General features: G+C 40.3%; 2 protein-coding genes across 2 annotated transcripts in view; both read right to left on the bottom strand.

Annotated features, from left to right (window-relative positions):
- Nucleotides 1-4,268: 4,268 nt before the first annotated feature.
- On the bottom strand, nucleotides 4,269-6,925 carry purbb (purine-rich element binding protein Bb). The gene has a single exon (XM_078271339.1). It carries the CDS (start codon nucleotides 6,871-6,873, stop codon nucleotides 5,962-5,964), a length of 912 nt encoding a protein of 303 aa, XP_078127465.1. The 5' UTR covers nucleotides 6,874-6,925; the 3' UTR covers nucleotides 4,269-5,961.
- An 8,635-nt stretch (nucleotides 6,926-15,560) lies between these two features.
- ved (ventrally expressed dharma/bozozok antagonist) overlaps nucleotides 15,561-26,476 on the bottom strand; it is a 24,712-nt gene continuing 13,796 nt past the window's right edge. The window contains exons 2-4 of the mRNA XM_078271522.1: nucleotides 19,232-19,498; nucleotides 18,203-18,468; nucleotides 15,561-17,008 (exon numbers count right to left, since the gene is read on the bottom strand). Coding sequence (XP_078127648.1) covers nucleotides 16,658-17,008; nucleotides 18,203-18,468; nucleotides 19,232-19,469 — 855 coding nt within the window. The 5' untranslated portion in view covers nucleotides 19,470-19,498 and the 3' untranslated portion in view covers nucleotides 15,561-16,657. The remainder of the gene's footprint in view (nucleotides 17,009-18,202; nucleotides 18,469-19,231; nucleotides 19,499-26,476) is intronic.

The following is a 26,476-nucleotide window of genomic DNA, read 5'->3' as shown; positions in this document are numbered from 1 at the left end:
GACATAAATGTACTTTGATCAAATTTTTCTTTGGGATTTTTCTTTTTTGTTGTTTGATTGTGAAAGTGCACTTTTTAATTTATTTTAAGGGGAATTCAAAGAGTTCAAAACGGGAAAAGTAAAAAGGAAAATATCACAGTTCAACATGTTTAACTGTTTCACTGTATTGTTAAGTTCAATAAATGGAACATCTTTCCAAAAGTCAATAAGTAATCGAGTTAAATAATCGTGATTCCAATATTGAGCAAAATAATTTCCATAAAATCGAGCAGCTGTAGCAGAAAAGGTCTGGGCCGAAGGAGATCAGCACGATGGGAGGAAGAAGATCAAATTTCCCCGAAGTCTCGGCATCTTGCTTTTCTTTATCCCTCCCTTTCTGTTCCTCGCCATCATCAGAGCACCGAGGTGGTTACGGATAACCACCTCGACCACGACTAACCGGCACATCGCTTTGATTTTTCACTGAAATCAAGAACAAGCTCTTGTTGTGTCGAGCTGTTTTCCTGCAGACAGACTTTATTATCTCTAAAGACAGCTGCTGTGTCACACCAAACTGTCTGTGTGTGTGTGTGTGTGTGTGTGTGTGTGTGTGTGTGTGTGTGTGTGTGTGTGTGTGTGTGTGTGTGTCTCAACAGCAACTGTGAAGCATATGCTCCTCGCACTCTGCTGGAACTCGAGCGACTATTTGAAAATAGAAATCCTATTTAAGCTGCAAAAAACGAACGATTTGCAGATTTCCTAGATTTATAAAAAGGAAATCTTTCTTCTATAAACTCTTCTCTCCTCTGTGACAGTAAACTGAAGATCTTTGAGTTGTGGACAAACAAGACATTTGAGGACGTCATCTTGGGCTTTTTGGGGAAACTCTGATCCACATTTTTCACCATTTTCTGACATTTTAGAGACCAAACAACTCATCCATTCATCCAGGAAATAGTTAACAGATTAATCGACTCAATCTATTTCAACCTGCTGAAACATTAACCCTTCTGTTGTCCTCGAGTCAAATTTTACCCATTTTGGGGTTTTCGTTAACCAAATAACCAAAAAAAAAAATAACGTAGATGGTTCCATACAACGCTCTTCCCAATAAAATAAAAGGATCAGTTCACTACTTTCCTTGAATTTGGGTGTTTAATTCAATTTAATAGGATTTGAAAAAAGATAAAATAAAACACTGAAAAAAGTGACAAAAACATCGAGAAAAGCGACAAAAGTGTAGAAAAAGACGACCACAACGTTTTAATTTTAAATTTTGACCCAGAAAAACAAGACGTTGCATTGTCGACAGGAAGACAACACAAGGGGTTACAGTTATTGACATTAATGACCCAATAATATAACAACACTGACGCACTTTTACTTTTGATACTTTAAGTACATCGTGGTGCTTATATCAGCGGTGGAATGTAACTAAGTACATCTACTCAAATACTGCATTTTTGAGGTACTTTTGCTTTACTTGAGTATTTCCATTTTATGCTAGTTTCCTACTCTATAATCTACTCTGTAACTACTGCATTTATCTGACATTAGTTCCTTTGCAGATTAAGACAAGATATAAAACAACTAATTTTAAGTTACCAGCTGCAACATTAGTGACACATTATTGAGCCGTCTTGCGTTATGAGTACTTTACTTACTTTTTATGCCAACTAGTAATTTTTTTATCGCGAGATTAACGTTCTTTTTGGCATAGCCACATTTCACATGCTGATGCAACAACTAGTAACGTTAGAAAAACTACAACACCACAAAGGATCTAGCTAGACCGGAAACAAAACAACAGGCACGCCGCACACACTTGTTTGGGCTTGCGAGCCGGCCAAAGAGTAGTAGGCTAACGTTACGTTTTGAGTGGATGGCGAGCGCGAGACACCGAAATGGATGCCAATAAGATTCTGAATGGAAAGTTTACTTTTAAAAAGTTGCCAAATGGTTCCATTGACAAGACCAAAGTGATCTGTGTGTTTTGTCGTTGTGAACTGAGCTGTCATCGCAGCACGTCCAGTCTGAAATACCACTTGGCCAAGCACACAGCTGATGGCCGAGCACACGGCTGATGGCCAAGCACACGGCTGATGGCCAAGCACACGGCTGATGGCCAAGCACACAGCTGATGGCCAAGCACACGGCTGATGGCCAAGCACACGGCTGATGGCCAAGCACACGGCTGATGGCCAAGCACACAGCTGAGGGCCAAGCACACGGCTGAGGGCCAAGCACACGGCTGAGGGCCAAGCACATGGCTAATGCCAATTCTCCGCCCCCTCGTCAAAGCCAGGCGGCAAAAGCACAAAGCAAGCCGATCCACTTTTCCATGTTGATGAGAGCATTAAAATGACATAAAATAATTGGATAAAGAGAAATCTAGGGACATTTAGAATAGATAAAAATGTGCGATTACTTGCGATTAAACTATGACATTAATGCGATTAATCGCATTTAAATAAATAAACGATCGTTTGACAGCACTAATGCTAACAATTGTGTACTTTTACACAAGATTATAAATGCAGGACTTTTTCTTGTGTCTGAGTATATTATATATACACACGTATACATACTGTATATATGGTTTTATGATGAACGTAGGACACGCAGCACAATCTGATCTCAAAACAATATAAAAAGATTTCGGGCCGGCCTCTAGCTCACCCAGTAAGAGCGTTAAGATAAGAAACTAGAACATATTCACATTTAACAAGCTGGAATCAGACATTTTTACTTGATTCTCAAAATAGCTGACGATTAATTTATTAATTAACTAAGCGATTAATCGTTGCAGCTCTACATGAACGGGCTCCATCTTCTGAAACGTGAATATTTACTTGTTTTGGTTGATTGTTAACTGAATATCTTTCAATTTGAACAGTAAAACAGAAAAAACTAGACATTTGAAGACACCACGTTGGGCTTTAGGAACATCTTCACTGTTTTCTCGCATTTTATAGATCAAACGGATTAATTGATTTATGAAGATAATCGTGTGTCGCATGCTTAAACCGATTCAATATGTGGTTGAAGCGTTAACGTAAATCCTCACTGACCTCTTCAGTGAAAGCACAATAATCCTGGTGTGGATTTGATGTTGCTGGATTCTGTCCCATCTCAGTGACTCACGCAACTTTAGGCCAACACTAGACAAAAAGCCCCATTAGTCTATATCCTTGACGTTCAACTTCCGGCATTGCTCCCGTGCAGCAGCAGGAAATCCAGCCGGATGCATTTGTGCTGGAATTTTACATTCGGTGGATTAATGGGTTAACTGCTCCTCAGATCTCTGCAGGGTAAATCCAGACAGCTAGCTAGACTATCTGTCCAATCTGAGTTTTCGCTCGCACGACTATTTCGCAGCGGCTCTGTGCGGAGCTTAGCACCGCCCATGGCGATTCTGATTGGTTTAACCCTTGTGTTGTCTTCCCGTTGACCTTTTTGTTTTTCCTCGGTCAAAATTTAAAATTAAAATGTTGGGTTTTTTTTTCAACGTTTTGGTCGCCTTTTTCAACACTTTTATCCGAGTTTTTTCTTCACTTTTTTTTTTTGATGTTTTGTGTCCCCCCCCCCCCACGTTTAAGGAGCTTTTTCTGACATTTGTCACTTTTTTTCTCCAATGTTTTTAATCAATAGTTTTTTATCAAATGCTATAAAATTGAATAAAAACACCCAAATTCAATAAAAGTATTGAACCTATCATTTATTTTACCTGTGAAGAGTGTTGTAGGGAACCATCCACTTTATTTATTTATTTATTTTATTTGGTTGAAAGAAACCCACATTTCTGATATAGAGACTTTTTGAAAATGGGTTAAAGAAATACCAATAAACCAGAGCACGTTTCCCTCCCATCCCCGAATGCTGCGTGGAGTAGCCAGACCTTCCTTCAGCGCGCTTTGGACGATGGTCTGGAAAAGCGAGACTAGTGAATCACGCAACTTTAGGCCAACTCTAGGAGAGAAAAAAATGGAAACACAAAAACAAATGAACTGACAACACAACCCAATGCTGATCGCTAGGGAACTATTTTGATAATCTATTAATCATTTGAGTAATTTATCAAGTAAAAACAGCTTTTATTTAAGCTTCTAAAATGTGAGGTTTTGCTGGTTCTCTCTATTCTTTAATCATTATAAACTGAGTTTGGTTTTTTAAGATTGCTGGATGGAATAAAAAACAACTTAAGTGACTTCAGAAAACTATGGCAGACATTTTCACTTTTTCAGACATTTTATAGTGTAAAGGACTCAATTAATAAAGAAAATAACCAATACGGAAAAATAATCATATTTCATTGGCTGCTTCCCGTTTACATTCAGTAAGTTAGGCTGCAGAACAAATAGATCATCTTTAAGTACACATACAGGGATTTAAAAATATACAGTCACAACATCAGGTATTGCATTATAGTTGTTTTAATTAAGGAAGTGTTATACTTTCACTCTAGGAAAAACAAAATGAAAAATAATCTGGAGGTTCGAGTCACAACTTTGTTTTAAGAAATTAGCCTTTTTTTATTATTATAATTTTAAGATTGGAAGTTCCTTTACACAATACATTTTCATTTGTAAGTATTTCAAAATATCTTTTGCTGGTTTGTTCGGTAATATGTTTCCTATAAGTAGAATCTCATTTCAATATAGTTCTCTTTTGAAAACACAACAAAAAAACAAGAACATCCATCAATGTGTTTCTGTCCAGGGTCTTCACGTGTTGGATGATGTTAAGTTACGTCAGGAAAAAAAAACAGCCTGTGGCTGGTTGAGACGGCCGTCGATCCAGCTCTGACCGGGGACAGAGAGGCTGATGGGAAAAAAAACTCTGACGCTCTGCAGTCCGGCAGAGCTTGAAGGCCAGAGAAGCTTCACTGTATCTGATGCAGCGCTCCCATCCCAAAGCCAGATATTTGGACCCTTGTATAGTAGCACGTGGGAGCAAATGATCTTCAAAAGTCCTGTGTGTATTTATCTGTGTGTTGTCCCTGCTGCTGCTGGTGGTGGTGGTGGTGGGGGGGTGGGGGTACTAAAGACAGTCCTCTCCCCACTCGTTGGCTTCCCAAGCTGCTGTTCTCAAACACCAGGGATGCTCTGGCGTGAGGAAAGTGAATCTTACTGAAAACAATATGAACTATGCTTTGAAAAACACTGCTAAAGATTGTATGTATAACATAAAACCCAGCTGATCTGCACTGTAATTGACTACTGGAGTCAAAGCGTAAATTTAGTCCACAAGGCCCTTGTTGTTTGGGCTTAAAATGATAATCCTCTCTGTAACTTCCCCCTCGTATTGGGTAATCTTTTCGATTAACGGCACGCACGCTGCTGCAAGGCTCCCTCTGCTCTGAATCTGCTGCTATACTGAATGCAAAACATCCACGGAGTGATGGCAGATTTTTCTATACATTCCTCTCATGGTTCGTCTGACTTGCAAAAATCCCACAATCTGCCCACTGAGTAGAGACCTGGACTGGAACAGGAATACAATGGATGCTAGTTCTCTCTCCTTAAACTGGAGCAAGGAAAACATCTTAAACAGGTTGACTCCTGACTCTTTTTAAATATAAACTATGTTGCAAATAGGAAAAGCATTCATTGGCTTCATTTTTTTGTTTGTTATAAAAACCAATTTGCTGGTTTTAGTAGGTTCTCTCTCTCCTATTTTATTTTTTACAATAAAGCAATCTTTTTTTTTTTTCATCCCCCAATGAGATATCTCATTTTACACATTTAGTCCCTCTTTTTTTCACTTTCAGAGATCCACACAATCCCTCCAACCCCTCAAACTTTAGGATAATACACCAATAATTCCCTGCACATGTACTCTTTTTTTTGTTTTAACGCCAACTTTAGTAAGCTATTACAGCACGATTTGGCATGCACTCTCTTTTTCTCTTTTATGCAAAATACCCCTATACTGCAGATGTGTCGTGTAACTGGACTAACAGCTGTTTCATTTTAAATTTCATCAGTCGTCGTCCACGTCGTCTCCCTCGGACTCGTCTCTCCTCTCGTACATTTTATCCCTCTGCCTTTCCTGGATCTCTTTCATCTCCTCGGCGTATCTGCTGAAAGCTCCGCCGAATTTGCTCCAGGCTTTGAACGGGATGGTGATAGAGTTCCTGTAGCTAGGCTTCACCTCGCTCACGCGCAGGAACACTCCGTATTTGTTGGACCCCACGTCGAAAAAGAACCGTTTGGAGTCCACCATGATGGAGGTGCCCTCGGGGAGCTCGCTGTAGCCCCCGGCGGCTGTGCCCCCGGCTAGCTCCTCGTCGTCTCCCCCGTAGTCATCTATGAGCTTAGCAAGGGCGTCTCTAAACTCTATTAGCCCCTGGGCCGGAAGGGCTATGGTTTGGCCGGACAGCATGCCGCCCGCAGGGCCCCCAACTCCAAAGCCCGGTCCACGGTTTACGGTCTGCCGGATCCGCAGGAACCTCCCCCGCTGGTTCTCCTTTAAGTCCAGGTAGTATTTGCGGTTTTCCCGGACGAGAAACTCGCTCTTCAGAGCTCGCCTAGGCCCGCCGTCCTCACCCGCGGTAGCCTGTGCTATCTGCTCCGGGCTGCTAGGCCCCAGCTGGGCGTAGTGCTCGATGAAATCCCCGAGGTAGTCACGGAACTCGGCCGCCACCGACAGGGAGAGGGTCAAGCGACTTTTGGAGCCCCCGGCCCCCACTTCGGCGATCTTGATGAACCTGCCCTTGCTGTTTTGCTTGACGTCCAGATAGAAGCGCTTGTTCTGGATGTCGAGGCGCTTGGACGCCAGCTCCTGGGTCTCCTGGTCCCTCTGGAAGTGCTGGAAGCCGCCTCCACCTCCTCCCCCGCTACTACCACCGCGCTCACTCCCGCTGTCGCCATCCGCCATCTTCAGCTCCACCATTCGGCTTCTGCCCCTCTCTCCTGCGTAGCTGCTTTCTGCGTGCACTCAGCCAGCGCGCGCCCCCTTCACGCTCATTATCTGTGCACTTTAGGTAGGGTTGTGATTGGACCAAACGTCTGCCACTTCGACAAGTGCACAAGGTTACGGCTTTCCTATTCGTTCCTTGAGTTGTCTGTCACGCCCACATGTAAACTCTCTCATTAACCATTGGTTCAGATTGAGGTTCCGTTTGCGTTGTTCGTCAACAGTTTTTTTTAATCTACTCCCTCTGGTTGTGAAATCTTTGTTTTTATGACATAATTATGATGAAAGTTATGTTTTTGTTTTTAATTTTCTGGCTTCAGCTGGTAAAATGTGTCGACATAGTTTTTTTCCATAACTTTGTGGGGGAAAAAGTATGTCGACACGGGACAGAAATCCTGAGATAAAAAAAATCCAGGGTTGTGTTTTTATATGTGCAAAACAGTTTGGTGACCTTCTTCAAGCCTGGACTACATTGGCCAGTATTTAATAATAACAATATATAATATTTGTCTTTTATTGTCAGTGGTGGAAGAAGAAAAATAGCAATATTACGGTGTGAAATACTCCATTACAAGTAAAAGTCTTGCATTCACAATTTCACTTGAGTAAAAGTACACAAGTGGTGACAGCAAAATAAAGTATTCAATATGCAGTGGCTCCTGTGAGTGTTATATTATTATGGTATATTACTGGATAATTAATACCCATGCAAGAATAGCAAGTACATCTCGCTGGTAGAGTTGGAGCTAATTTAGTCTATATATCCACGACGGTCCACTTCCGGGATTGCTCCGATGCCGCAGGAAATTCCGCCGGATGTATGTCTTTTCGCCAAGATGTCCGTCCCCTTCCTCTGTCTCTGTGTTGGCGTTCTAACCTCTGGTGGATTTGTGAGGACTGTGGTTAACTGCTCCTCAGATCTCTGCAGGGTAAATCCAGACAGCTAGCTAGACTATCTGTCCAATCTGAGTTTTCTGTTGCACAACTGAAACAACCTTTGAATGTACACGTTCCACCAAAAAAAGTTCCTTCCCCGAGGCTATTTTGCAGCGGCGGAGCTTAACGCCGCCCAAGATGATTGTGATTGGTTTAAAGAAATGCCAATAAACCAGAGCATGTTTTTCTCCCATCCCAAATTGCTGTGTGGACTAGCCAGACCCTCCTCCGCAGCGCTGTACAGCAACTTTTATACAGTAGATAAATCTATAGGCCTAATAATGCAATAGATTTTTGTAAAAGCCAGTATGCAGAAGAAGTACTCAGCAATACCAAAGTGAAAACATTTTTTTGTTATTAAGTAAGTTCTGCATTCAAAATCTTACTAAGTAAAAGAAGTATCGGCATCTAAATATACTTAAAGTACCAAAAGTAAAACTCGTTTAGCAGAATGTCCCATTTCCAGGGATGTAGCGATGCATCGTGAATCGGTTAAAAATCAATATAAATGTGCAAGGATTACAACCGGTTGAGATAAAAAAAAAATAAAAAAAAATACTGGGATGCCGTTTTTAAACATCCTAGTGCGTAATAATCTACTTTAGATTTCACTTGTTTGACTTCAGACATCACTAAGTCTTAATTTATTTATTTGAAGAGAGTTTTTTTCTATTTATTTACATCTGTTGCTTTGAACAGTTATATTTTTTAAAAGGAATGTTTTTCAGTCATTTGTAGGGTCGGGCATCATTTGGATTTCAACAATTCTGATTCCAATTCGATTCTTCATTCCGATTCCGGTTCTCATCGATTCTAGATTCTGATTCTTTGAGGGTGGAGTTGAAACGGGTCACGTGCTTATTTTCACAAATAGGAGGAAAGTTTGATTTTGATTCAGTGGTGGGTTGCAGTTTCACCCGGCTTTTTTCCAACGTAAATAAAGCCACACTAGAGCTCCGCTTACTGTGCTCCATGGCTGCAGCACAACAAACATGTTAAATTGGGAAGCGATGATCGGATTTGAAAACAAATCCTCCAAACGATTCCATTAAAGAAACGGTTCTCGATGCCCAATCCTAGTCATTTGTCTGCAAATCATTTTGTTAAAGAAATCGTGAGAGAATCATATTTTGAAATCGTGAGTCGAGTGTATCGTTAAAGTACCAAAAGTTAAAGAACTCATTATGCAGAATGGCCCATTTCAGAATAATATATCACTGATTTATATTGATGCATTGATGTATACATCAATAATATAACAATATTTTAGCTACTTTCTACACTTTATCTGCTGGATAGCTTGTAATTGTCCCCTTGGGGATCAATACAGTTTTATTTTTAATTTATAATATAACATTATCATTTATTTCTTGATTATATCATTTTGTATTTTTAATCTCAAAAGTAAGTAAAACTCAGATAAATACAGTGGAGTAAAAAGTACAATATTTCCCTCTGAGATGTGGTGGAGTAGGAGTAAGAAGTATCAGAAAATGTAAATACTCAAGTAAAGTAAAAGTACCTCAAGATTGTACTTAAGTTCAGTTCTTCAGTAAATGTATTTAGTTTCTTTCCACCACTATGTTAACCTCCATGTTGTCCTCGTTTTCAAAGTTTCTACATCAGACATTTGTGTTTCTTTCAAGCAGATTGCCCAAAAATAACATGGATGGTTCCATACAACTCACTTCTCTGGGGAAATTAATGATCAGATCACTACTTTCATAGAATATTGGCTTTTTTTAACTCATTTTTTATAGCATTTGAAAAAACAATGAAATGGTTTCCGAACCGTATCCTGACTCTGTGATTATACACTCAACAGTAACTATTTGTCAAAACAATTCATAATTTCAGATCTATGGTATTATGTATAATTTGATATAAATGAGGTTTATCAATTATGAATTCCAAAAAAAAAAAAAGTAGTAGTAAAAGCAGTGGTAATAAATTGATGTTAGTGGTGAATCCAGTGGTAGTGTGGGAAAAAAGTGAAACTTCAAAAAACGCGAAGGAACCTCGAAAAAGCATCTAAAAAAAGGGTTCATTTTCTATTTATACCTGGGAGACGACAAGTTACACGGTCAAAGGGAAGACAGAACAAGGGTTAAGCCAACATGCAGCTACACCTACACAAGTATTACATTAGTACTGCATTACTTACGTCTGTCCACAGATGGCAGCATAGTTTCACCTGATTTTCCTCCCCAGCTGTGAGTGCAGCGATGAAACCACACCTCTGGAGCGTGTTTTTGCAGCTGGTTGTTTCACTTTATAAGCCCTTTGTTGTCTAAATATCAACCTTGTTAATCAGTGAGCGAGTATGTATTGTTAAAGGTGTGTCAATGTGGCCGGGTTGGCTCAGTGGGTAGAGCAGGCGCACATATACTGAGAGGTTTATGCCTTGACGCAGAGGTCCAGGGTTCGAATCCGTCCTGTGACGATTTCCTGCATGTCTCCCCCCCCTCTCGCTCCCCTTTTCTCCCCTAGCTGTCCTGTCAAATAAAAAGGCAGAAAAGCCCCAAAAATAATCTGAAGAAAAAAGGTGTTTCAACACCTTGGAGATGGATAACTTGGTTTTTGTTTGTTTGTTTATTTGGATCCCCATTAGCTTCAGCATAAGCTAAAAGCTATTCTTCCTGGGGTCCTACAATCTATCATGTGACAATACAATTTACGACATTACACACCATACACACAAGACTGGTGATGAAAAGCTGGATTGAAGGAGGCGTGATGGTTTGGTAAGTCTGTGCTCTGAGGCAGTGGTTCTCAATCTTTCTGAGTCGCGACCCCCCGAATAATGAGGTTGGTGTTCGCGATAACCCCCCCCGCCACCCTTCAACAACGAGAAAGAGCTGCAAACTAGGGATCGACCAATTATCGGCTGGGCTGATTATCGGGGCCGATATTTGGCCTATTTTTATTTTTCCCCGATAACCAACAAAGTTAATAAAAGGACAATTCCGGCGCAAAATGAACCGAGGGGTTAATAACACGTGTACCGAGTCGACCGTTCTCTGGGATTTGTTTTCATGCTAATCGAATGTGACCAGTTTTAGCGCAAACCGCTAATTAGCTTATAACGCTAGTCGTCGGGGCACTGTTACAGTAAAAAGAAATCTCTATTTCTACACCACTAACAAGGCTCAAAATAGCACCACACTTCCACGGTAGCATAATGAGGGTCCCTACATGTAAACAGAAGCATTGAGAACTTTGTAAGTGTACAGACAGTTTATTAAAAAGATAGTTTAGAAAGACTGTACCGTTCACGTTTACAGGCGGGCGCCATCTTGGGAAAACAGTCACGACCAGTCGAACCACGAATGCCGTGCTTGAGCTATGTTACTGGTTACACGGCATTCGTCATTCGACTGATCGTGACCGTTTTCCCAAGATGCTGATTCATTCTGCACTGGCCTGTGAGCGCCCCCTATATGGATCTCTGGTGGAACTGCAACCAGTTCAGAAGCCGGAAGTAACGAGAGAGTGGACCTTCTTCCCTTATTATAAATTCTTTGGTCTTTACGATACCCCTAGGTTCATTTTGCGCCGGATTTGTCCTTTAACTATAAAGTGCACTACCTGGGCTCCGCTACAGCTCTGTAAGCAGTCTGCAACACCTGCAAACAAACTGTTAGCACGTTACAACTTCAGGAAGCTAGTTTTTGCCTGTGTATTAAGTTTAAACTTTCAGTTTTATTAAATAATTGCTTAAAGCATTTGAACGAACATTTGTGTTGGAGTTTGTAACATTCAAAATTGTTAATTTTAACTAAAGGATTTTCATTTGTATTGTACAGTAAATGCATATCGGTTCCAAATATTGGTTTCATTAACTACTAATAATCGGTATCAGCCTTGAAAAAACAGTATCTGTCGACCCCTACTGCGTACCGTTGTAAACAGCTGTTCCTACGCCTCCCCCTGCCGATTTTGAGTGCTTTTTGTGAATTATACTACACTACCCACAATCCTAAGCCAAACAGCGACATCTCTGATTGGTGGAACTCGTTGTTACCATGGAAATATTTACTGTACCCGCGAATGGCTAGGCTTTTAACATTAAAGTCTCTCTCGGTTACTGTTGAGCTCGTAGCCTACTCACCAGTCCGAACGTGAGTCTCGTTGACCGCGAAGCCCTCCTCCGTCTACTCCAGGTCCAACTTCTGCTGGTTCACCGTGCTTAGGCTAATATAACCAGTCCACTGGGCCTCTCTGTCCCAGTATAACCAGTCCACTCGGCCTCTCTGTCCCAGTATAACCAGTCCACTCGGCCTCTCTGTCCCAGTATAACCAGTCCACTCGGCCTCTCTGTCCCAGTATAACCAGTCCACTCGGCCTCTCTGTCCCAGTAGCCTACAACCAGTCCACAAACAGCAGAACGTTTTCACACACTTAACTGGAGGTAGACGTTCCCGCTAAAGCAGAAATCACGCTGGAGAATCCATTAATCAGCGCGTTACTTACCGTTTAGCAAGTTAGCCACACGAGCCACACCCAGAATGCACCTGCCGGTGACGCAGCGGCATCGCAGGTGCGTTTGATTTGTGTCACTTAGCGTCCCTCAATTTACGTTACTTTAGGAAACTGTATTGCTTGGATTCACTTAAAATGATAAAAAAAAAAAAAAAAATCATATTCAGAGTTTTATGTGATAACTTCACTCAGTCTTGACCAAATGTTATCTACACAAGTCAAACTGCAAAACAACATGCAAGCCAAGCTTTCCTGAGCTGGCTGCCAATATTAAGCAATATCTTTTTTCCATATCTAAATATAGGCTAACGAAAAAGCTGTTAAATCACATGGCCTCTGTAAGCTTAACAGACTATTAATTTGAACCTTTTACCTGCTGTATATCAATGTATGTGAATGAAGATTGATTTAAAGGTAGATAAATGAATAAACAAATAATAAATAATAATAATAATAATAAACAAATGTTACTCTGCCAAAGTACAAGAGTCTACTTATAATACCGGTAGATGGGAATACTGTGGGAAAGAAGAAACAATAGAACAAGGCCTATATTTTGTCAGAAATATGAGGAAGAAATAAGGCATTTGAATCAAAACAAATAGCTATAAAAGTACAGTGTTATAAATAACGAGTTAACAGTATTATTTCAGTTGCTGAAGATGGCTGGACGCCGAAGTGCTCATCTATCTAATTCTAGTTTGAATGTGCCGGATGTAATAAAGGCATTTTACCCTTTTTTCTAAATTTTAAGCCTTAAAAAATCTTAAATTACAAAGTATTGTGTTCTAGGTCTTAAATATTTTCAAACAGGTCTTCATTCTCTACATCCATGCAACGCCTCTAACGCCCTTTTTAATTTATTCCGTGGTGTTGTAGTTCTTTCTTTCACTAGTCCAAATATAATTTTACTATATTAGGACTACAAATTAGACCAACATGCAACTACCGGTCAAAAGTTTGGGGTCACTTAGAAATGTCCATTCTACTCCATTATAGACAGAACACCAGCTGAGATCAGTTGCATTGTTTTTTTAATCAGGGCAGCAGTTTTCAGATTACGTTATGTGCTTCCTGCTGCACTCCCTGCTACACCCTGCTACGCTCTGCTGTGCCCTGCCGCGTCCTGCTACGTCCAGCTATGCTCTGCCGTGCCACGCTACACCCTGCTACGCTCTGCTGTGCCCTGCCGCGTCCTGCTACGTCCAGCTATGCTCTGCCGTGCCACGCTACACCCTGCTACGCTCTGCTGTGCCCTGCCGCGTCCTGCTACGTCCAGCTATGCTCTGCCGTGCCACGCTACACCCTGCTACGCTCTGCTGTGCCCTGCCGCGTCCTGCTACGTCCAGCTATGCTCTGCCGTGCCACGCTACACCCTGCTACGCTCTGCGGTGCCCTGCCGCGTCCTGCTACGTCCAGCTATGCTCTGCCGTGCCACGCTACACCCTGCTACGCTCTGCTATGCCCTGCTATGACATGAACTACCACTACCATTGTAGTCACTGTTCCATTATCTTTATTGTGACTATTATTGCCACTGTTCATCACACCCCCAACCGGCACCGTCAGACACCGCCTACCAAGAGTCTGGGTCTGTCCCAGGTTTCTCCCTAAAAGGAAGTTTTTCCTCGCCACTATCGCACTAAATGCTTGCTCTGGGGGGAATTATTGGAATTGTTGGGGCTTTGTAAATTATAGAGTGTGGTCTAGACCTACTCCATTTGTAAAGTGTCTTGAAATTACATAATTGCAAAATGGTTCTCCAATGTTTCCTCAGTTAGCCTTTTAAAATGATATCAGATTAGTAAACAGAATGGGCCTTTGGGGCATTGGATGAATGGTTGCTGATAATGGGCGATGTAGATATTGCATTAAATATCAGCCACGTCTTTCTACAACAGTCGAGAGCCCTTTTGCAAAGATGTAAACACATAATGTAATCTGAAAACTGCTGCCCTGATTAAAAAAACAATGCAACTGATCTCAGCTGGTGTTCTGTCTATAATGGAGTGGAATGGACATTTCTAAGTGACCCCAAACTTTTGACCGGTAGTGTATTATTGCAGCCAATCAGCTTTTGTGTTATTGGTTCAGCTTTGGGTAAAGTAAAAGTAAAATTTTAGCGATAGTTAAAAAAAAAAAAAAAAAGAAGTTAGTTGATGTTGTAGTGATAAAGGTCTTAAATGTCATTCATAATGATCTTAAAAAGTCTTACATTTGACTTGGTGAAACCTGCAGAAACTCTGAGTACTGAAGTAAATGTATTTAGTTACTTTTCCCCACAGGAAGAGACAGGATAGAGTAACGTTGCCTACAGATAAAAACACATCTGATGACCTGTAACGTTGTAATAATGATTTTATTTTAACGATCTGATTTCCCAGTGACACAACAACACAAATCAAGTAAAAAAAAACCCACTTCATATATTCAAATTTAAATATATCCAAACTATACATCCGTTTCAAGCAGAGATATACTGTACACACATAAATCACAATATTGCACACCACCCTGTTTAATTTACGATTCAAGCTTTCACAGCAGTAACTGTGCCACGTTCCTTACATTTCTATCAGCATCCATCCTGTTGGGGTGAGAGGAATAAAAGGAACACAATCTCATTTTGTGTGACGAAGTATCACAGTAAAGATTACAGCAGCTACACGTCATGTGTGAAGTTAACAACCGGTTAAGTTAAAATATGTAATCGCGGTTTCTAAACAGCCTAGAGCTTAACCCTTGTGTTGTCCTCGGGTCAAATATGACCAGAAATATGGGCTTCTTTGAACCAAATTGCCCAAAAATAACATGGATGTACGTTGTATGGAACCCATACAACATTTAAACAAAAATAATGATTATTTTTGGGTGTTTTATTCAATTTTATAGCATTTAGATATATATATTTTTTAAATGGTTTCAAAACCGTATCCTGGGCAGTGGTGGCCTAGAGGTTAGAGAAGCGAGCTTGGGACTGGGTTCAATCCCCAGACCGACAGGATGAAATCTGGGTGGGGAAAGTGAAAGAGCAGCGCTTGTCCCTCCCTCATTACCACCACTGAGGTGCCCTTGAGCAAGGCCCTTAACCTCCAACCGCTCCAGTGGAGCTGCTCAGTGGCCAGCAGGTCAGACTGTGGTTGTACTGGGCAGCTTCCAGGTATGAATGTGTGGAACTGGGTGAATGTGACAGGTCGTCGTTGCAAACGAGAAGTTGTTCTCAATCAACTTACCTGGATAAATAAAGGTTAAAAACTTTGACAGTCTGTGATCAACCACAACATCCTCTGATCTTAACATATGATAATAGTCAAAATAATGTATTATGTCTGCTTTTTAAACGCAAACATTTGGTATAATGTCATGTAAGTTAGGTTTATTGACCATACATTTAAAAAAGCGTTGAAAAAAGTGACAAAAACGTTTAAAAAAGTGACAAAAATGTCAGAAAAAGCACCAAAAAAAGTTCATTTTCAATTTTGACCCGCGAAGACAACACGAGCGTTAATCTACTTTAGATTTTACTTCTTGACTTCAGACGTCACTACATCTTCTTACTGAATTTATTTAAAGATATTTTTTTTTCTATTTATTAAGTTATTTTTGAAATGTGGGATTTGTTAATTATTAATTAATTTAATTTAGTTTTGTTATTTAAGATAAAATAAAATGTCAGTTGCACCAGCACGTCTGTTGTTTTAGCACAGTTTATATAAATAAAGGAATACTTTTTCAGTCATTTGTGTGCAGCTCATTCTGTTAAAACAGCTCACACATCCAACCATTCTAATGATGGAAAATATCACAACAGACTTGAAAAAGGAAGCTCCTGCACTCTGCTCTTACTGCTCTTGCTACTGCTACTACATTGCACATATCTGTACATGTTGTTCATACATTGTTCATATTACATAGCCATATTTATTCTGCTCTTATAACGTATTTATATTTAATTTATATTACTCCAAACCACCTTCTGTAAACCAACTGTACACTACTGTCTACACTGCACTATATTTGTTGTCCTGTCTATACTTTGTATATCACATTGCACTTTTCTGCTCTTTTTGCACTTCTGGTTTGACGCAAACTGCATTTCGTTGTCTTTGTACTTGTACTCTGCACAATGACAATAAGGTTGAATCTAATCTAATCTAATCTAACTAACGTTTCGGTTCTGTTTCGGTTCCTCTGGGGTATTTAAAATACTCTTGATGAAGGTCCAGAGAGACCGAAACGTGCGGGGAGAGCAGAGTGCGGGATCTTTTTTCGTATCGTATCATGAACCTAAAATGGAATGGTGAGTTGAGTGTCTCGTCACATCCCTAATCTTTACAGAGTGTCAGTAATACTGAGGGTAAGCCGGGTAGGCTCCGGGTAGGAGTGGCGTTGTGCCAGAGGGCAGCATGACTCCGGGGAGGCTGCCGTACTGGTAGAAAGAGTCCAGGGGCAGAGAGGCGACGCTGGGCCGAGCCGAGCTGTACTGTAGGCTGTGTGGGTGGAGGTAGGAGGCAGCGACGGGGCCGTCCTGCACCGCTGCTGAGTGGTATCTAGCGTACGGCCCCGGCCTGTAGGCCTGCAGCTCGGGGTAGTGCATCAACTGAGAGGCGACGCTCGCCTGGCAGGCGTGAGCCAGGGCGTCCTGCACCGTCCTCTTTAGCTTCATCCGCCTGTTCTGGAACCAGTTCCTGATCTGAGAGAGAAACAAGAAAGACTCGTAAGACAAAGTGTTTTTTTCAGACACAGAATTTTAACATTTCTCTCGATTAGTGAAGGCAGGATGTTTAAAAAATACAGAGGTCAAAGTATGTTACTGGGAATTAAATAAATGTAGCCTAATTAATAAATCAATAATATATTTATATTTAATACAGCTAAAAAAACAGATGTATAAAATAAAAACGTGAACATTTCAAAATCTGAGTCAATGTCCCTGGAATAATAACATAAATACATTGAAAAATGTTATAATAATACAAGAATATTATACTATGAATAGGCTAAACTAAAATAAAATACTGAAGAAATAAATTTATTAAATAAAACAATTTAAAATACTGAGTCCAAGTCCCCAAAATAATGAAAAAAACATTAAAAAAAATAAATAAATAAAAATACAACAAACCTAACCAACAAATAAGTGAATATATAAACAAAATAAAAACACAAATACAAAAAAATCCACAAAAATAGTCTCCCAAACAAGCCCTACAAAAAGTCTTTAAAATATGTTATTTTATGTATTTAGTTTACTGGCACTGCTGCAACGTATTGAGTCTAAAAAATACTGGAACCAGCTTTTAAAACACCTGTCATGTGAAGGTTTTTAAACGCAGAAGACAAGTTAAGATGATGTTAAAGATGTCTTTAGTGAACACAGCTGTCTCACATATTGATTATGATCTATTGATTAGATAGACACTTTATTGATCCCTTAGGGGAACTTCAAGGTCCCAGTAGATTAAAGACATCACACACAACATACACACACATCATTAACAGGATGATAAAATAACAGATCCACATGAATAATATGGACAATAAAAGAAAAGATACTTAATAAAAAATCCACATGAATGTACTAAAGGGATGTATAAGCATGAGAGGCTTGCAGTGACCGGGCAGGGACTGACCCTGTGATTCAGTCTGCATGGTGAGGTGCTCTATGAGAGGGTGTGTCATGGTGGTAGTGCAAATAAGTCCAATAGTGCGAGGATAAAGTCTAGAGACCAGCATTAAATATGGACAATATAAGAGAACGATGTAGACATAGTAATATAGAAACTACAGCAGTGCAAGGATAAAGACAGCATTAAATATGGGCATTATAAGGGAATAAAGCAGACGCAAATCAACAGTCAATATTAGACGAGTGTAGGACTGTTACCTGTTTGTCCGACAGGTCGAGCTTCTTGCAGAGGTCGGCCTTGTCTTGTGTTCCCAGGTAAGCGTTCCTCTTGAAGGCTTTCTCCAGACTGCTGATCTGCTCCGCCGTGAACGCCGTGCGAGGCCTCCGCCCCGACGGAGGGGAAGGTGGTGAGTCGGAGGGGGAGGGGCAGTCGGCGGGGGCCGAGGGGGAGAGGGAGTGACCCTCCTCGCTCTCGTAGCCGGACGTCTCCTCCTCCGTCCCGCTGCTGAAACCCGTTTCAGTCGCTGCAGAGAGAAAAAAATATCACGTTAGGTTGGAAGTTTTCAGATCCTTTTTTCTGAAGTAAAATACCACACTGTAAAAAAAATAAATACTCAGTCACAGTAAAAGTCCTGCATTCAAAATGTTACTTTGGATAAACGTATGTAAGTGTAATCAGCAAAATGTTAGTTAAAAGTCTAAAAAGTCTTAGTTAAAGTTAAAGTCTTAAAAGAAAGACAACTTAAATGATTATTTCTGTCAATAGACTAAACGGTTAGAGTCATTCATTTATAAAACATCAGATTTTATAAGATCTTCTAATGTTTGTAAAGAAACTTCATTTGTAAAGTAACTGAAGCTGCAGTAGAAGTGTAGAGTACGAGTAAGTAAAGCATCATAAAATACTACTTTAGTCAATGTATTTGCAAGTGTATTGCCAATTATTTAAAGACACATCACTCCACGTAAAAGCCCTGCATTCAAAAAGTTACTGTTTGTAAACTTGTTAGAATATAATACATCTTTTCATGTGAGCTATAGTTATACTTGGTGTCAAATACTGCACATTAATAAACACTTAAATGTACTTATAGATACTTAAAGTGTTGCAAAGTTATGTATTTTTACAAGCTGATCCCACAGTTTGTACATAAAATATTAACTTGTAAAGAAACTATAGCTTTCAGATCAATGTACTGTAGCAGATGTATAAAATGGGAATACCCCAAGCAAAATATACGAGTACTTGAGTAAATACTTGACTTTCCGTGACCGGACTGAACTAACCTGGATTATTAAGAGAGGTTTGGTGCTGCCGAGTGCTCAGACTGAAAGCATCGAGGCCATGGCTCCTGCTTTCTTTCTGCTCGGGTACATTTTCACACTTCTGTCTGTGGTAAAAACCCGGCAGACTCTCTGTATGCGTCCCACAGGCGGCGGGTCCCGGTCCCGGTCCAGAGGCAGAGGCGTTCTCCGGCTGCTGGCTGCTCTGGGCCATCCACTCGATAGAAAAAGATCCCCTCATGGCTTCAGAGTGCTGCGGGAGTTTATGTCCTGAAAAGAAGTAACACCGAAAGAGTAAAATCCTTTAAAAGTTGTGTCCAGAGTGCAGGAGAAGGTGTGCTGGTCTGTCCTGTTCCTGAGAGTTTTTTGACTGCCCCCCCTTTGTCACAGCTTGTCTGTATTTATAGGAGGCATCAAACTCCCTCAGCCCCCACAAGATCAAAGCACGTTTCCTCCCTCCCCTCTTTTAGTTTTCACAACTGGAGTAATTAAGACGTCTCATTCAGTCTCAATGAGGCTGTTACAGCCAGGCTCCAGTGAGTCTGAGACTTAACGTCTCCTGAGTCCTGACACATCTCTTCTGTTGTCTGTCCTTATCTGGACTTTATGCAGGGTCGTATGTGTTTGGAAATCAAATAAAAAATCAAATAAAAAGATAATCTGTGTCGTCTGACTGTCCAAAATCCAGATTGGAGAGCTTTTTTTTTTTCTTAAAAGATTATTTTTTGGCATTTTAGGCCTTTATTTGATAAAACAGCTTAGACATAAAAGGGGAGAGAGAGAAAGAGAGAGAGAGAGAGAGAGAGGGAGAGAGAGAGAGAGAGAGAGAGAGAGAGAGAGAGAGAGAGGGAGGGAGAGAGGGAGAGAGAGAGAGAGAGAGAGAGAGAGAGAGAGGGAGGGAGAGAGAGAGGGAGAGAGAAAGAGGGAGAGAGAGAGAGAGAGAGAGAGAGAGAGAGAGAGAGAGAGAGAGAGAGAGAGAGAGAGAGAGAGAGAGAGAGAGAGAGAGAGAGAGAGAGAGGGAGAGAGAGAGAGAGAGAGAGAGAGAGAGAGAGAGAGAGAGAGAGAGAGAGAGAGGGAGCGAGAGAGAGAGAGAGAGAGAGAGAGAGAGGGAGAGAGAGAGAGAGAGAGAGAGAGAGAGAGAGAGTAAAGACAGAACCTCAGACTTTTTGTCGATATATCAATCTCATAGAGAATTAGATTTGATAAATGTTGACATTAATCTTAGGGACTACGACAAACGTGTTATCTGAGTGCATTCATCACGTTGTTTGATCGGCTTGTTTTGTGTCTTTATTTATTTAGTTCTAGTTTTATTTACATTTTTTACAAAAAAGATTATTTTTTGGGCATTTTCGGCCTTTATTTATAGGACAGCTGAAGCAATGAAAGGGGAGAGAGAGAGACGGGGAATGACACGCAGCAAAGGGCCGCAGGACAGGTCGAACCTGGGCCGCTGCGTCGAGGAGTAATCTTCTAGGCCTATATATGGGCGCCCGCTCTACCAACTGAGACACCCGGGCGCCCTATTTCTGCTTTTTGCATGTCTTGTCTGTTTTGTCGTAGTGAGAAGGACTTGAAATATAAATAACGAGATTTACGAAATATCTTTACACTGGGCCATCGGGCAACCCTTATTGTTGAACCCTGCTAGGCTTTGGGAAATTGTAATGAGGATTTATTTTTATTTTCTTGGCAGATTGAATTGATGATAAAAGAATCATTAGTTAGCTGCAGATTTACACACGAGAATCTTTCATTAATCAAACTTTTGAGGCTCTTTTTCATTGAGTGCTAAACTGCTCATCATATACAGTCATTACTTATACATGACATTTAACAGAGCCTTTAGGTTCCTGAGTGGTTTAATATAACAGGCAGGGCAGCTAATCCCGGGATGATCCCAGATTAAAGGAAAAGTCCCTGATATGACAGGATGGGAACAGGAGATTTAACAACGGTCAGGTTGATTTCTTTAGTATTGATCAGGATTTAGGTAATTTGATCCGACAATGATCAAGAATCACAAGAAATGTGAGACTTCTTTAGTGTAATAGCATAAGATTAACAAGAAACAGACATTTATAGAAGTTAAGGAAAGATTAAGACATTATAAACTCCAAAAAGAACCCCAAAAACACACATTTTAAGTACTTTAAAGTCTTTAAATATAGGACTACTCTGATCCTGTGAGGTGGAAGCGGAACTCAGATCCTGTCAAAGTAAAGTACCGAAAAAGTAGCAATACCCCAGTTTTAAAATGCCGTACGTAATACGTAAAAAGTACAAAAGTATTATCAGCTAAATGTACTTAAAGTATCAAAAGTACTCATTATGGAGCAAGACTAGTCTGGCTATCACCAGACCAAGCTCAGTCTTTTCAGATTGAACATTAGTCTGGGGAGTCTGCTCTGTATTTTCTACTGCACAAGAGACGTGATCAACGGGTATAGTTCAAATGACTCCGAACGGGATGGACAGTCCTTCAACCAATCAGACCAACGATCCGGGTGACGTCGCAGCGACATCGGCATCAACCGGTTGCTGCCATGGAGTGCTGTGCTTCGGTGGCCGTCTTATTGAATGCATGGATGTATTAAGAGAACGAACGGTTGAACGTAAACAAGAAGCTGCTTGGTCGCTTCTCTATCGTCATCGTGTTAAACCCGCCAATAGCGCGCCAGGTGGATAAGCCAGTTTGTGATTGGTCCCCGCAAAATTGTAACGGAAGCAGGATAGATAAACGTACAGGTTTCCAGCCTGAGCTGCAGGGAGAAATCAACTCGCCAGCAGATCGGGCTGGTTTACCCCGTCTAGAGCCAGACTGTTCTCTGAACAGAAATGGAGTTACATCAGAAAGCAGCTTGAAATTAAACTACTCAAGTAAAGTACAAGTACCTGAGTAAATATCTTTTAGGAAGCCTGCTAAAGTACCAAACACTCAGAGGCATATTCTCCCAAAATATCCCTACATGTATTTTAATATATCGTATATATTTAACCCTTGTGTTGTCTTCCCGTCGACCGTGCAACTTTTAGTTTTTCTGGGTCAACATATTAATAAAAACTTTTCTTTCAACATTTTGTTCTTTTTTGACAATTTCCCCGCAGTTTTTGTCACTTTTCACAATTTTTGAAAAAGTTTTTTCCCGATGTTTTTGCACACTTATTTCCCCAAGTTGTTAGTCACTTTTTCCCCGATGATTTTGTCGATTTTTTTCCAAGTATTTTGACGTCTGTGGTTTTTTCCCCCGCGCTTTTGAAGGTTTTTACCAACATTTTTATGACTTTTTTTCAACGTTCTTTTGTAATTATTTCTTTCCAAATGCTTTCAAATAGAATAAAACACCCACATTCAATGAAAGCTGTTCATAGCATGTGTGTTATTCAGTTTGTGGGGTGACCTTATGGAATGGACTGAACAATGACATCAAACAGAGCCATAATATCATTCAGTTCAAAAATAGATTAAAGAAATCATTACTTGACCAAAACAGAAAGGAATAGACCGAAACACAGGAATGGAATAGTAATGTAAAGGTATTGTTGTAAGTTATTGTAAGACATGAACACTGTATGCTGTATGATTTATTTGCTTTGTAATAATATGATTTTGTGAAATAGGGGCATGACCAAATAAGCTATTTGCTTCCGCCTGCTCCTTCTCGAACTAATCCTTTTTTATTTTTGGGGGTTTTTGTTCAATTCTGATTGTTTGTGTTTTATTTTGTGGTTTTAATATTTTTTGGTTTTCTTTTCTTTTGCAACATTGTTGATTGTTTGAGATAAATAATAAAATGACTGGTGGACTGATCATTTATTTGACTTGTGAAGAGCAATGGTTGTATGGAACCATCCACCTTACTTTCTTTGACTATTTGGGTGAGACAAACCCAAATTTCTTACACAGAGACTTTTTGAAAATGGGTCAAATTAGACCCGAGGACAACAGGAGGATTAAACGAGTGGTTAAAGAAGTACTCAGATCGTTTACTTAAGTAAGAGTACCTTTGAAGTACCCCATGAACATAACGGGGATAATCTATTCTTAAATCATCTTAAACCATTGTGTGGCTCTCAATGCTGAAAAGGGGATTTGGGGATCGGGTTAAAGAGACAGAGATAACGACCTGAAGACGATGATCCGCCCTGTGAAGTGGCTCATAACCACCATCATCATCTTCATCATTGTCACCAGCAGCCTGGAAGGGGGTCAGCCCTATGGTCCCACATCACAATGGTCCCATATTTCTAAGATATTTCTTAAAATTAGACCCTATGGTCCCACAGACCTATGTTCCCATATTTCTAGGACATTTTAAAAAAGTAAGTCTTGTGTTCCTACATTTCCCTCCAAGGGTTAGGGTGGGTTAGGGTTTAGGCGAACATAGGGCCTAATTTTGAGTGAAAACATAGGTGAACATAGGCACGCTCCCCCTGGAAGGACCCGAGACGGAGGGGAGGAGGAGGAGGAGGGCGCCGTTCTGTGTGCAAACGGTGCAGTCAGTTTGGTTTAAAGGGTTAATCGGGTCAATCATGAAATGGTGCCATTGATAAGATAATGAGAGTGATTCAGAGGAGAGGAGATAAGGAAACAAGTGAGAGTGAAGGAGGGAAGCAAAGGGACAGGAGGAGGAACTAGCTAGGGGAGAGGGAACCCAACGGGAGAGGAGGAGATGAGGGGGAAGAAAAGAGAAGGATAGAAGAAGAGGAAACAAGGGAGGAGAGGAAAATAGAGGAGCGAAGAAAAGAGAAGAGGAAACGTGAAGAAAGGAGGGGATGAGAAACAAGCAAGGAAATAACAGGAGAGGAGAGAAGGGAGGAGATGAAACCCCCAAAAAAAGGAGAGCAGAGTAGAGGGGCGACAACAGAGAAGAGGAGCAGTGTTGTTGTCTCCTGACCTCTCATCTGTCTCTCTCTCTGTCTGTCTGTCTGTCTGTCTGTCTCTCTGTCTGTGTGTCTGTCTGTCTGTTTCTATCTGTCTGTGTGCGTGTCTGTGAGTCTGTCTGTTTCTATCTGTCTGTGTGCGTGTCTGTGAGTCTATCTGTCTGTCTGTGTCTGTCTATCTATCGGTCTGTGTGTTTCTATCTGTCTCTGTGTGTGTGTGTGTCATTGAGTCTGTCTGTTTCTATCTGTCTGTCTGTGTCTGTATGTGTCTGTCTGTGTCTGTATGTGTCTGTCTGTGTCTGTATGTGTCTGTCTGTTTCTATCTGTCTGTGTGTCCGTCTATCTGTCTGTCACATCAAAGAGCTGCAGACCTGCATGTGACAGAGCAGGATGGGACAATAAAGTGGAGCAGACAGACAGAAACAGACAGAGACAGAAGGATAGAAACAGACAGACAGTCAGACAGACGGACAGATGGGCAGCGACAACAAATGATCAGGACCCCTTTGAACTCTTAACTGCACCATCACCTGCCTGTTGTTGTTTTTGAGTTTCTTCAGACTCTTGCCAGAGGTACTTGTACTTTATATAATTATACGTCTCTGTACTTTTAGCCCACCATATTATCGAGGGGAATGTTGTACTTTTACATTTATCTGAACGATAGAGTTGCTTTTCAGATTATGACTTTACAACAAAATGAAAGATGAATCGAGTCGTTTCCAAACTTTTTGTCCTGTGACGTCCTGCAACTCTCCATCTCCCCCCCCCTCTCTAAGATGAATGTGCATATATACAACCTCATATATATATATATGACAACATTTTTGTCACTTATTTCCATTTGTTTTTGTCACTTTTTCGGCGTTTTTTTAATATTGTTTTGTCAATTTTTTAACACGTTTTTGTCGCTTTTTTTCCGTCACTTTTTTAACAAGTTTTTGACACCTTTGGTGATGTTTTTGATGGTTTTTTTTAGTCACTTTATCTGGGTTTTTTTGGTCACTTTTTTCAGCATTTAAAAGAACCCCATTCTTTTGTCATAGTTCTGATATAGAAAGTGTTTGTAAACGGGTCAAATTTGACCCGAGGACAACAGGCGGGTTAAGGACCTTGATTTTTATACATTACTGTCATTCTGAGAGCTGCTAAACTGTGTTTCGTTGTTGTGAAACAATGGCAATAAAGATCTATTGAACTTTAAGGTTGTTAACCCTTGTGTTGTCTTCCCGTCGACCGTGCAACTTTTTATTTTTCTGGGTCAAAGCTTACTCTTTTTTTTTCCAACGTTGTGGTCGTCTTTTTCGACACTTCTGTCGCTTTTCACCAACGTTTTTTCTAAGTTTTTTTTTGTCACTTCTTACCGATGTTTTTGTCACATTTTTCCTGCGCTTTTTTTTTGTGACATTTTTTGTTGTTTTTTTCCCCACGTTTTTGAAGCCATTGTCGACATTTTTGTCTTTTCAACGTTCTTTCATCATTTCTTTTTTCTCCAAATGCTATACAATTGAATAGCACACCCAAATTCAATGAAAGTACTGAGCTGATCTTTTATTTGACCTGTGAAGAGTAATGGTTGTATGGAACCATCCATATTATTTTTTGACAATATGGTTGAAAGAATCCCAAATTTCTGATAGAGAAACGTTTTGAATATGGGAGGGTTATTGGGTTTGGGATAAGGGGAGGGGGGTTAAGGGAGTATTCTCTATTACCTGCCATGAAAGTTATTTTGTAGCCTAAATGTTATTACTTTAATAGATCATATAACATCACCATATAGCCTACTTTTTATAGATGCTAATGTTTACCCAGAGTGCACTTTTACTTGCACTTGAGTATAATATTGTAGTACCTTTTCCACTCCTGCGTATTTTTGCTTTTATTGAACTACCTTTGACCAAAATAACCCAATAACCATAAAGTCCATGTCAGAAAGATGTTACTTTACATTTTAGGGGTAGTTGGATTTTCTCTATTACCTGCCATGAAAGTTATTTTGTAGCCTAAATGTTATTACTTTCATAGATCATATCACATCATCAGATCTCCAAAACTTTTGAGCAAAAGTGAAATACACATACTTTTCTGCATTCTGGTGAATTGTTTCTGCAACAATTTGAGCCTTTTCTGCATTTTTTCACAAGCTACTTGACTTAAAAACAGAAGGTTAATTTAAATATATATTTACTCATGTTGGCACAAGGTGAATAATTAATCATTTCACATTAAAAAACCAGCGACCCCCCCATCCGCCCTGTAAATTACAACTATGAGCAAACACAAAAGTCCACCATGTGATGTCAGAAAGATGTTATTTTACATTCTAGGGTTGCTTGGATATTCTTTTCTCTATTACCTGCC

This window comes from Sander vitreus, chromosome 16 (assembly GCF_031162955.1).
Source record: "Sander vitreus isolate 19-12246 chromosome 16, sanVit1, whole genome shotgun sequence".
Lineage (NCBI taxonomy): Eukaryota > Metazoa > Chordata > Actinopteri > Perciformes > Percidae > Sander > Sander vitreus.
The sequence above is the reverse complement of the archived record's forward strand: the minus strand, read 5'-3'. Positions and strand labels throughout refer to the sequence as shown.

Bases quoted from the DNA above. Each gene is read 5' to 3' on its own strand.
- purbb (XM_078271339.1), bottom strand. From the start codon at position 6,873: ATGGTGGAGCTGAAGATGGCGGATGGCGACAGCGGGAGTGAGCGCGGT.